This window comes from Mangifera indica, chromosome 18, assembly GCF_011075055.1.
Source record: "Mangifera indica cultivar Alphonso chromosome 18, CATAS_Mindica_2.1, whole genome shotgun sequence".
Taxonomy (NCBI): Eukaryota; Viridiplantae; Streptophyta; class Magnoliopsida; order Sapindales; family Anacardiaceae; genus Mangifera; species Mangifera indica.
In genome coordinates, this window is record NC_058154.1 from 3,422,620 (window position 1) to 3,435,221 (window position 12,602).

Below are 12,602 nucleotides of genomic sequence, written 5' to 3' on the forward strand. Positions count from 1 at the left end.
TATGGTTGTAACTAAACAATTATTTATTCACAATAGTGGGCACTTGAACATTAATTATGAATGAATGAAGATGATCGGGACCATCAATTTGAACCAACTCCAAAAATGGAAGCTCAACCACAATATCTTCCATGGAAAAAGGCTTCACCAGAAAGCAAAACAAAGTCAATCAATAAACAAACAAACACATCTTCCATCTTTACCCACTAACCACCATGCCCAAACTCACCGTCTCATTCACCGGCACATTTATAAAAACAATATTTTAAGAGGATAATACGTTATTATGTTATTAAACGTTATTTTATCTATAATTCAAAATTACTTAATCATCTAATCAAATGATGATATATTTTCTATATACGAAATTATATCCTAAAAAATGTATAAATATAGTCTTGTTGTTTTAAGATTCGGATAAATGTTGACCTAATTAAGGGTAAATCCAATCAATGGTTTACCCTAATTTTTAAAATTTTTTAATTAAAAATTTTGATACAAAACAATATCGTTTTGATTAATATGTATTAAAACGAATTGAGTCAAATTTGAGCTGAGTTTGAGTTTATCTTTTACGAGCTCAACAAGTTCGAGCTCAAAATCGAGTTTGATTTTCACGAGTTCAATAAACTCAAACTCAAATTTGAATTCGAATTTAACTATTCGATTCGTATCTAACCCTAATTTTAACGTTCTTTTCTTACTCTTCTAGACATACCTCGGTAACTACTGCTTAATCTAGGTCAATCCGATTCAACTAACCTATCTAATCCAATGTTGAAAACTTGCGTAAAAGTTGAAAAATTAAAAAGAAACAATGCATAGAAGAATCTCTTAAAAACTTTTTAAAACTTCTCCAATCACTCGCTGCATGATTGATCATCAAGTGCTGCGAATCGTCTGGTCCGCCTGATTTTCCAGACATGGGACCCACGATTTTCTGAATTATCGCATGTAATTAAGTGTATGATAATAGTATGAGAACACGTTAATATGTGAAAGTGATGCCTAATTTTTGTTCATTCGACCTCTTACTGAATCTATGGGGACCATACCATGACATGACAGCATGACCCAAGAAGTAAAAACTGGACATTCTTTTCTTGGGGCCCTCAACAGTGATCTTAGTGAAATTACCAAAAGCGACAGATTTCTTATAATTAATCGTAGAGTCACGCTTAAAAAACAGAGATTAATTATTAATTATTATTTGAAAATGAACTCGAAAAGAGTCACATTTAAGTTTAGATTTGCTTGTTGGATTCAAAAAAGTCAAGTTCAAAAATAAGTTTGAGTTTTTGAGTCTAGTTCATAGATTTTTCTAAACTTTATTATTAATTATTAATTTTTAAAAACTATGCTCTTAAATTAAAAAAAAATTGAAATGAAAATGAATTATAATAGGAAGTAAAAAAAAAAACTTATTTTTTTTCAATTAATTAACAATCAAACTGAATTGAATATTTTTTAATTTAATTTAAAAAAAGAGCAAATCTTCTCAGTAAAATATAATCGAATTTAAGAGTTTTGGAGTCTTGACCGAAAAAACAATTATGAGATTAAATAAGTACTGTCTCGCTCTCACAAGCTGCTCTTCACGTCTGTCTGACTGCAGTATATTCATTTCTTCTTTCCAAATTCCAAACACCGAGAAAAACAAAAATCCAAAATAGAAATATAAGATCTTCCTCTCTCTCTCAACTCAACTCGCCTGCGTTCGAACTTCGAAATGCAAGCGTAGAGCGTAGTACTTGTCAAGGCTAGGGTTGTTCCTAGTGGCTGATTTTTTTTTTGAAGTACAAGAATGCCGTTGACAAGGTATCAGATAAGGAATGAGTTCAGTTTGGCGGATCCGGAGGTGTACAAAACTGCAGATAGAGATGATCCTGAAGCACTTCTTGAAGGAGTCGCAATGGCTGGTCTGGTCGGTGTCTTGCGCCAGCTGGGCGACCTTGCCGAGTGAGTTTTTAGCTTCGATTTGGCTTTGTTTTTGCTCGAATTGTGGTTTTTGAGTGAATGTTGAGTTTGGAGGGATTAGATTTTTTGAAATGAACCGATTTGAATTTGTGCTGAAGGTGGATATGTTCAGTTTTGAATTTGGATTTTATTTTTGATTCAGTTTTATAATTTGGTTTTATTTATTATCAAACTGTATACTGATTCAAGAATTCATGTTGGAATTTGAGTGCGAGATTTTTCTTCTTTTGAATTTTTACATATACGTTCATGTTAACTGTTCTTTATGGTGGTCAAAATTCAGAGGTTAGTTTAAATAATTGACGGTAAAAAATTATATGTTGAATGTGAATAATGAAGTTGCTGAAGGCCTTACCTTATACATTGAAACGGATTGTGAATTGTCTTTTACTTGTTGTTTGGGAGAGCTATAATGAGAGAGTTGTTGTATATTATGTCTTCTTGTGGTTGTTTCAGGTTTGCTGCTGAGATATTCCATGACTTGCACGAAGAGGTAATGGCAACTGCTGCAAGAGGGCATGGGCTGATGGTTCGTGTCCAACAGCTTGAGGTTGAATTCCCTTCCATTGAGAAGGCTTTTCTTTCCCAAACTAACCATTCATCATTCTATACTAGTACAGGTTTGTTTACGTCCTTCTCTGACAAATTTTGAAAGTACATTTTATCTAATTGTAGATGGAAGTTGCATTACTTTGAAGTATATATTATGAGTGCTATTGTATTAATTTGATATTAAGTTGTTTTCTCGCATTTAATTTAACACATGTTTGGATAATTTTGAAAGCAAGATTCTGTATTTTAATTGATCACATGCTTACAAGGTTGTACTGGATGTATTGGTGTCATGGAATGTATTAGTTCATGAAATCTTGTCATATCACTATCTTAGGGTTTTTTTTTTCAAGAAATACTCAATTAAATTGAATGGTAAAAGGTCATACTTGTTTAAAGACTCTAATTTTGTTTCAGGAGTTGAATGGCAGCCGAATCTGCGTATGGAACAGAATCTGATAACTCATGGCGACTTACCTCGTTGTGTAATGGACTCTTATGAAGAATGTCGTGGTCCACCACGGTTGTTTCTTCTAGACAAGTATGATTACCTGAATTCTGTTGACTTTTTAGAAATTATGATGAAAATGTTGAAAAGGATTTGCTTTAAAAAAGGAAATCTTTATCATTAATATCTGAAATTATCAGATTTGATGTTGCGGGGGCTGGGGCATGTTTGAAGCGTTACACTGATCCATCATTCTTAAAACTTGAAGCAGCAGTGGGAGTCCAGAGGGAAAAGAAAATTCGCAAACTGAAGGTATTGCAGTTAAAGTCTTTTCATCATAAAGTGAAATCTTTTTCATTGCTCATGTTATTACAGCATTGTTTTCTGTTCTTTTGTCCATGCTCTGTACATGTAAATCATCCATCAGGAAATTTCAGTTTATGTTCTGTGTATGAGACTTTTTTCCTTTCCAATTGTAGTGAATATAAATTTTGTTTTAAAGCTTTTTGTGAGTGTAGTTATTATTGTTTTGAGATTTTATATTTAGTTATAACCTTGGCATTCTTCGTAGTAGTGCTATCTCTTGATTCAAAGATTTGCCGTGTATGTTTAAAATTTTACTTTGTCTTTATATTTCTAGCAGAAGAAAGGATCACGCTGGAGGAACTGTGAATCTCCAGAATTAGTGTCTACTTCACATGCCAAGTGAGACCATTTATTACATACTTACGCTTAACTTTTGATTGTTAGAAGTGAATCAATGACTCAAATCGCTTTCAAATACTGCAGACTGCATCAATTGTTTCTGGAGGAGAAGGTTGAGAAGGGCCACAGCAATCCTGCACGTCTTGTGAAATTGAAAAAGAGGCAATTAAATGCATCTCTTTTGGATGCAAAATCCAGGAAAAGTTACATGGAGAAATTTTTGGAGACTTCTGAACACAATGTTGTTAATGAGACTTCTTCTTCTCCACTGGCCTTGAAACCGACATCAGATAATTCTAGTGAATCGGGCCTTGAAATACATGATATAAGTACAGTGAGTCCTGTGAAAAAATCAACTCAAGGAAAGGAAAATACACGTAATTCACAGGAAGTAGTACGAAAACCATCTTTGGATGAGTTGTATGGAGATGCCATTTATAGACAAATTGTGAAGACATCTGAACTGAGTGCTGATGATAAGACAGAAGCAATTTCTTCTGTTCCTCAAAAAGTGATGATCGAAAAGGAAATAGCAGTTGATAGAGAAGGCAAAATGAATGGAAGTGTAGATGGGGATACTTCTGATGATATCAACAGTGAGGTTGACAATTACATGGATGCTCTTACTACCATGGAGTCAGAAATGGAAACAGACAATGACAATAGACCTAAAACTGGTATGGGCTTTTGGAATGTTGAAAAACGGGGGATGGATTCTGGTAAAACTGAGGAACGGCTGAATTTCCAAGCTCATTTCTCAGATAATCAGTCAATTGGAAACTTTTCTGCATCAGATGATGGGAACAGTTCATTCAAGAAGGGAAGATTTAGCTTTTCTAACTCTGATGCTTTAAGCAATTTGGCTGAAAATACGCTATCCGATGGTGAAGGGTCAGCTAAACTGTTTCCTTCTTCTAAAGCTTTTGCGGCTGAAATAGTGGAGACTCCATCATCTCATGATCTCATGTTATCAAATGATACAAGTGTTGATGAAGATAACATCTGTGATCTTGGAGACGCAGCTTCTAGTTCCTGTCTTGTGAATTCCAAACCTTCCCTTCTGCAGTTTGATCCTGCAGCAAGTTCACAGCTACACAAATTAGGTGAAACACTGTCTGAATGTACTAAACCTGGTTCTGAATCATCATATGCTGAAGAATGCGAGACATATTTGGTTGATTCTTCAGCAGCTGTCTCTGATATGTCTTCACAGACAAGGGATGGTGTTGTCTCTACTTTTTGTGCTGAGAGCCATCCTGTAGATAATTTGGATGGTGGAGATCCAGATGTCTCTTCTGATTCTGTTTTGCATTCATCATACAATGCAGGTCTGGCTTATGAAGAGAAAAGCAGTAATGATTCTGCAGATGACAGTTGTCCTGAAAAGTTGGTCAATATTAGAGTTGATTCACCTAAGTCAGTTAACTCTCCTAGAGAGGAACAGGACACTCTCTCAACCATGCAAGAAGTAGAATTATGTTCTGATTCTGCATCATGGCCTGCCAGTTCAAATGTTGTGAAGCCTGATGATTTAGTTTCTGAAGTTAATGATGCATTCCCAGAAAGTGGAGCCTCCCCAGAAGCTTCAACTTCCATGGCTGATGCTCCACAGGATTCTAGCTCCAAGGAACAGCAAGCATCAAATATTGAGTATAATACGCCCAGTATTGAGATTAACTCAACAGAAAAGGCAGCTCTTTATTCTGAGGAATCAAATCTGGAAGATATTTGTAGCACTGCAAACACTGAGAAAGTAGGTGTATTATCATGTGAGGCTGATTATATTAAAGGAGATGAGGTCCTTAAACTCCCATCTAAGTGGACAGATTCTTCTGCCCTTGAGGATGATGACGGCTTAGAAGATGTAGTAGCTGAAAGTGTTCAAGCAGAATACATGGTTGCTCTGTATTCTGAGGAATCAAATCTGGAAGATATTTGTAGCACTGCAAACACTGAGAACGTAGGTGTATTATCATGTGAGGCTGATTATATTAAAGGAGATGAGGTCCTTAAACTCCCATCTAAGTGGACAGATTCTTCTGCCCTTGAGGATGATGACGGCTTAGAAGATGTAGTAGCTGAAAGTGTTCAAGCAGAATACATGGTTGCGCCTACTGTTACTGTTGATGATGTGCCTACCACCACAAGTGCTCATGATAATGTTGATAATATTGTTTTTCTGCAACAAGATTCAATTTGTTCTCCATTTAGTAATCTTGAAAATTTGCCAGAATCTCCTTTTGGTACTGAGGATCCAGGTCAGAAAGGATTGGAATTTAATGAGCCAATTTCTCCAGCATGTGTTGAAGGATCAGAGGCAGAAAAGGAAATGAATCAACTGGATGTTGAGCCTGAAGCTTTTGACTCAACATCCTGCAAGTTGGCCTCTGATGACGATTCTTATTTGAAAGTGATTGATGATGGTTCATCTTTAGCTGATTGCACCCAAAATAGAATGCTAGAAGGTGATGCAATTATTGCGCAAGCATCTTCAGCCCTACATGACCAAGATCTGGAATGTCTCCATCAGAATAATCTTCAAGAAGATGCTGAATGTGCCACATCTTCACCTGCTGATCACCTCTCAGATCCAGAAATTTTTCAACAGTCTCCGGCTCTGCAAGCTGATCAATTTGATGTGGAATTGTCAAAAGAAGAAGAAGCAAGTTTTATTTCACTTCAACATCTGTCTGAAGTAATACATTCTTCAAATCTCACAGATCATGAAAGACTCTTTAATGATGCTTCTGAATCTTGTCAGGAAGAACTGCCAAACAAGTCATCGCCTTCTGAAGATTTAGCACAATCAACTTGCCAGGAAATCAACAGTGTTGAACAAACAATGGATCCATCAGGTTCTGTCTCTCCAAGCTCTGGCCTTCTCCATGAGGCAAATCAAGTAAATATGGAGGAGTTGCCACCCTTGCCACCTCTACCACCAATGCAATGGAGGTTAGGGAAGATTCTAGATGCTCCACTAATTTCACTGCAAGAATCCATTGGTCATAGTAACAAAGCATTCCCATTGGTTCTGCCTTTTAAAGATGATGAGAAAGCTCAGTTTGATTTTCCAGATCAACAGAGAGGCCTTGTGCTGTCTGGGAACCCATTTCTGCCCCTCACTGCTGGTGCAGTTGAGTTACATGTGTCTGAACATGAAGTGGGTGATACGGGGCAGCCTACTATTTCAATGCAAATGTCAAGTAAGATTAATGATGAAAATAATGAACAGAACAGTGTTGCTTTAGAGGGAAACCACTTCCTGAACCCATTCTTAACATCAGCTGCATTACCTATTGAGGAGCGTGAACATGGTGTCCTTGCTTCAGGGGGCCAAGTAGTTCATGCAAGTTCAAAGGCATTCTTATCAGAACCAGCTGGAACACACACAGCTTCTGATAATGAACCTGTATTTTCTCAGGGGAAACTAATCCACTCTCATAATCAATTGATACCAGATACAGTCTTAGAGCACAACACACTTCAATCCACATCACAAAACTCAGAAGTTGGACATGATAATAGTTCTTGTACGTTGGTGCTGCCACTAAGAAAGGTTGAAGAGCAGCCTCAGCATTGTTTGCCAACTTCAGAGGGAGAATCAGCTTGGCCATCTAATCCATTTGTTCTCTTGCCAACATCTGAAGTTGAAAATCCAAATGGAAGTTCGGTAGTTAAGCTTCCCCGTCCCAGGAATCCTCTAATTGATGACGTCGTTGCTCTTGACAAAAGCAAGGTAACGATGAATTTAAGGTGTACATTTCACACTTCAATTTCTTAGTAACTACTGCTTGTTAACTATAACAATCTTTTTGCAGTTAAGGAAGGTAACAGAGCGGGTTCGGACACAAAATGGACCAAAATTAGATGAAAGAGACTCTTTGCTAGAACAGATACGAACCAAGGTTCAACCTAAACCTCTTGTTGTTATCATTATCAAACAATTCCTTTCCCCATTTTTAAGAACTGAAATACAGTGTTACATGATCTAATGGCTATATTTTTCCGTCCTTACAGTCCTTCAACTTGAAGCCTGCTGTGTTGTCAAGACCGAGCATTCAGTTTCCTAAGACTAATTTAAAGGTTGCTGCCATCTTGGAGAAAGCAAATGCGATTCGCCAGGTATCTTTTTCCCCCTCACTGTGTCTTGAGTATTTAATATCTATTACATATTGTTAAAAGTGATGAATCATGAAATAGGCCACGGCTGGAAGCGACGAAGATGATGATGATAGTTGGAGTGATTCTTGAAAGATTCTACCTTAGAAAGCGCTTCAGGAATTGGTTGGGAACATTTTTCTCTCCCTCATATAGTAAATAGGAATTTCTGTGGTCTGGTGGCTTCTTTTTTTCTCTACACTAAATATATGTATTATGATCCCCCTTCCTTCCCCAATCTCTTACACATCATGATATATATGGCAATACACGGATCTGTTACAACTACAAAAGGCTGGCATGAAATGTCAGGTGCGTTACAAGAATGAGCTTCAGGGCGCAGCTTGAAAGCGCTGTACCAATTATTAAATTTTATGTTGTTATCTTATGATCTTGGAAGGTGTAAATTGTGTCAAGTGGTATAGATTTTGATTAGCAGTATATGTTGAAATTTTTTATTCTTGTATGCAATGTTCTGAATATGCATAATTTCTGGCCTTTTCCATGCAGATTCTAGCCCTTATGACTGGCTGGCACTTTGTATGTAATACAATTGTAATAGTAGTTATGGTTTCCTTCAGAAATCCAAAATTGTTAGCACAGTTGATTTTGCTTCTCATCTTTATTGGCATCCCAAAAGCAAGCTCAACAATGTATGCCAAAATCACTCTTAATTGCAGTTGGATTGAAATTGAAGGGATTGTCATCGTGTTTTCATCCATTGTGGACAAGTTCCATCTCTGTTGGAGAAAATATATTCAAAATTTGATGAGTTAGCCAAAAATAGAGAAATGTTCCTCTGCAGCTGTTATATGCTGCTGTTACGCAATTCTTTGGCACAGATGAATGTTATATGCTATTTAGTTTAGGTGGAAACAACCTTTGGGGAGATTGATTTTGAGTAATTTTTTTATTATTAAAAATGAAAAATTATTATAAAAATATATAACATAGAAGATTTATATGTATTAATAATTCTTGTTGATAGTAATAAAATGATATTGAATTATTATTCTATTTAAATATCAAAATATAGTAAACCAAGACAAAGGTGCGAAGAGGGGGGAAAACTATAGCAAATTCAAGGTTTGGGGTCATCGCTTATGAGGTCCATACGACGTGTGTTTGGCAGCGAAACCCCCACAACTTATTTTCAACCCGATTTGATGTGGTGGCTAGACGAAGCATGGAGGAGTTACTAGAGATGGCAAATTTGACGAGACAGATTACTAGAGGACAAGTTTATTGGGGGTTGTGGAAAGGGTGGTGATGGTGTCAATAGATGGTGGTGGTTGGTGGGTGCTAGCAGCATGGGTGATGCAATTTTTGTTGGTTGTGACAGTGCGATGGTGGCGTCAATCAATGGTGGTGGAAGGAAGTTTTAATTTAAACGTTAAAAGACTTATTCCAACCAAAGGTTTAGTCTATTAATATAGTTTCATTTACTAATTTTCAAAAATCTAAATATTCATTTGTCAATTGTTACTCTTCAAAAAAATTATTAATTATAAAAATAAAAATGTTATTTAACTAATAATATTAAAAAACATAAACATTTATCTCTTTTCCATAACTTAGTTTTGACAACTAGAAATTACCTTTCAATTTAGTTTTTAAAACTTACATTTCCCTCTTGTTATGGTTATATTTTTTTCACTTATTATGTCACCCCTTTTACCTTTCAGAATATTCAATTATACCCTCCGCAACTATATTCTCTTTTTCTAATGACCATTCTTTTTAGTGATTCACTAATGCGAGTTGCCAACTATCTTGTTGGCATTCTCTCTCTCTCCAGTGATATTTTTGGTGCATCTATCACGATTTTTCTATCAAAAAGATCTCTTGCTCGTTTTTGTAATGTTGTTGACGCTCTCCTTCAATCATTAATGCTCGTCACGTCAACTTGGCTCCCTCCCTCTATCATATCTCATTCCAATCATCCTTTTTTTTATTTACGCATAAGAGTATTGACCCAATTCCTCTGTTTTTTTATCAACTCAATTTCGTAATTTTTTGTTAGCAACATTGGTTTTCTTAGTTGGTAAGATCTATTCCTCGGTTTTCTCATGGAGTTGATTGTAAAAATCATTGAAGATAAGGTGAAAGTGTGATTTTCAAAACTTTGGGGCAATTGTAAAAGGAAAACCTTAGGACATGGGGAAAAGCCAATTTTTTTAATAATGCACTCCATAAATTTTGGTTTTCTATGTGTATGTATACATATATGTTAAAAAGGATAAATTAGTGGTTTACAAATAAACTAATAGATTTAACTAATAAATTTGGATGACGGTAAATATTTGAATTTTAAAAAATTAATAAATGAGGTTTTGTTGTTAACTGAAAATTAAGTGGGACTAAGCCTTTTGCCAATTTTAAATGATAACATTTTTGTCATTATTTCAGTAACGGTAAAATAATCATAGAGATTTAAGTCACTTGTTATTTTAATGGGTAAAACACTCATAATGAGATAAATGTGAGTGGTATTTTTCTCATAAATTTTTAATAAATTAAATTAAAATAATAAAATTATGTATATAATTTTATGTATAAATAATAATATATTATCATATTATTATGTGTTATTTTATCTTTAATTTAAAACTATTCAATCCAATAATAATATATCATTATTTATATAAAAAGTTATGTATATAAGTTACATGTCTAATATTATTCAAACTAAAATTATAATAAAATTAGTAGGCCAAAAGACTTATTCCCACCCAAAATGTAGTCTATTTCCAAATTCCCACCCGCGGGGTTTGAAAAACTCAAAGTCTCACTCATGAGTTAATTTTTTGTTAAAGTTAAGGGTAAAATAGTTATTTAATCATTAATATTAAAAAAATATAAAAGTTTGTATCATTTTACTCTCTTGGTTTGGAAAACTAAGCATTTCCCCCAATATTAAATTTTGAAAAATTACATTTTCCTTCTAGGATTTCAAAATTGTCCATCCATTTATAGGTTATGTCAATCTCCGTCTGACTTCTTTCTCCACTGTAGACAATGGACGATAGCATCTCTCTTTCTCCCTTCGACGACGCACACAATCGAGACGACACATTTCAAAATCTAGATGATGAATTCTTTGTCGTCCAACCCCAGACAATTCATCTTTTTTGTCATCTACAGATGATTCGTTTGGATTGTCCTTCTCCGTTTGATGACAATGGGCTGAGAAGAAACAATGAAGGCCAAGAAGATAAGGCAGTCAGAGACGGATTACGCCTGTCATAGGAAGATAAGGTAATCGGATAGAGATGGATAATTGTCGGTAAATAGATGGACGATTTTGAACTCTTAGAAGAGGAATGTAACTTTTTAAAACTTAATATAAGAAAAAATGATTGGTTTTCTTAACCAAGAGAGGTAAAATGATATAAATTTTTATATTTTTTTTAATATTAATAATTAAATGATAATTTTATCTTTAATTCTAATAAAAATTTTATTAAAAATTGACTTATAGATAATATTTTAAATTTTTTAAACCTCCCATATAAGTATTTGAAAGTAAACTAACCTTGTTGTATTGGGAAATAATCTTTTAGCCAAATTAATATCATATCGAATTTTTGGTACCGTAAGAAAATTGCCTTTAAATTACCTGGCGAGTCCCTCTGCTGTGATCTTTATTATCTTCACGAACCAGATAAACTAATCCCATTAATAAAAAGATTACCATCTCAAATCAAATGCAATATTTAAGTCGACAATCAGTACAATCCAACAGGAAAAGTCAAAGATTGGGTTCTCTTTTTTTGGCCAAACGTCTTTGCCCCACCCAAAGAATCCTCTTATCTCAATTTCTATCTATTAACTTTGAAAACTTTAAATATCTACCTATTAGTGGATAAAATTAACTATTTTAAAAGTAAAATCGTCATTTTATCTATAATATTAAAAATAAACTAAATTTAATCTATTTTTCCTCTCCTAAACTTTAGAAACTAAAATTTTTCTCCTAACCTAAGTTTTAAAAAATGATAGTTCCCTCCTATAATTTAGTTTCCAAATCTTTGACATCAAATCTGATGCTATCATCGACGATGAAAATCTCTCAATGCCTCCTCTCCCTCTGGCGGTCAAGCTTCTCTTGTTTGGAAGTTTGGACTGCATCAATTGACTTGAAAATAACTTAGCTTCGTCGAGAAGACAAAGCTGACTTCATCTTCCCCGATGAAGATGAAGACGAGATCCGATGAAGACAAGAGATCACATCTTCATCGAGGAGATGATGTTTTGTCTTTCCCGATGAAATATCGTCTCTTGTTGGGTTTAGGACCATTGACCGAAGGGGAAGATAGTGAGGAAACGACTACCAGAGGAAGTGAAATGAGATGTTGTCAACGATAACATCGAATTTTGAAAACCAAACCCTAGGGGGGAGAAATATTATTTTTTTAAACTTGGCCTATGAAGAAAATTGTTAGTTTTTAGGGTTTAGGGGGGAAAAAAGAAATAGGATTTTAAAGAGTTAGAGTTTTGTTAATTTTAACTGTTCATAAGTAGATAAATGAGATTTTCAAAATTAAAAAAGATAAAAATTTGAAATAAAAAGATTCTTTGGGTGGAACATAGTCCTTTGGCCCTTTTTTTTTTTCTGTTGGAACGACATCGTTCTGAAGTGCATGTGCAGTAGTACAAGAAGTTCTCTTGAGAAATTGCAAGGTCTTATCGCTTTGTAATTGTAAATTTGTAAACCCTTGTAAATTCTCCATCATATCATATCTCTCCCAATATATAAAAT

At 34.7% G+C, this 12,602-nt stretch overlaps 1 protein-coding gene across 3 annotated transcripts; it reads left to right on the forward strand.

The window, feature by feature from the left end:
- The first annotated feature begins 1,583 nt into the window (after window positions 1-1,583).
- LOC123202412 (protein SCAR2-like) lies at window positions 1,584-8,457 on the forward strand. 3 transcript variants are annotated; one of them, XM_044618345.1, is made up of 10 exons: window positions 1,585-1,959; window positions 2,434-2,597; window positions 2,947-3,070; window positions 3,178-3,289; window positions 3,618-3,682; window positions 3,767-5,576; window positions 5,784-7,418; window positions 7,501-7,587; window positions 7,700-7,804; window positions 7,883-8,457. In XM_044618345.1, exons 1-10 carry the CDS (start codon window positions 1,805-1,807, stop codon window positions 7,931-7,933), a joined length of 4,308 nt encoding a protein of 1,435 aa, XP_044474280.1. In that variant the 5' UTR covers window positions 1,585-1,804; the 3' UTR covers window positions 7,934-8,457. The 3 variants fall into 3 exon arrangements, with proteins under 3 accessions (XP_044474278.1, XP_044474280.1, XP_044474279.1); XM_044618343.1 differs by having other exon boundaries at window positions 1,584-1,959; window positions 3,767-7,418; XM_044618344.1 differs by having other exon boundaries at window positions 3,621-3,682; window positions 3,767-7,418.
- The last annotated feature ends 4,145 nt before the right edge of the window (window positions 8,458-12,602 follow it).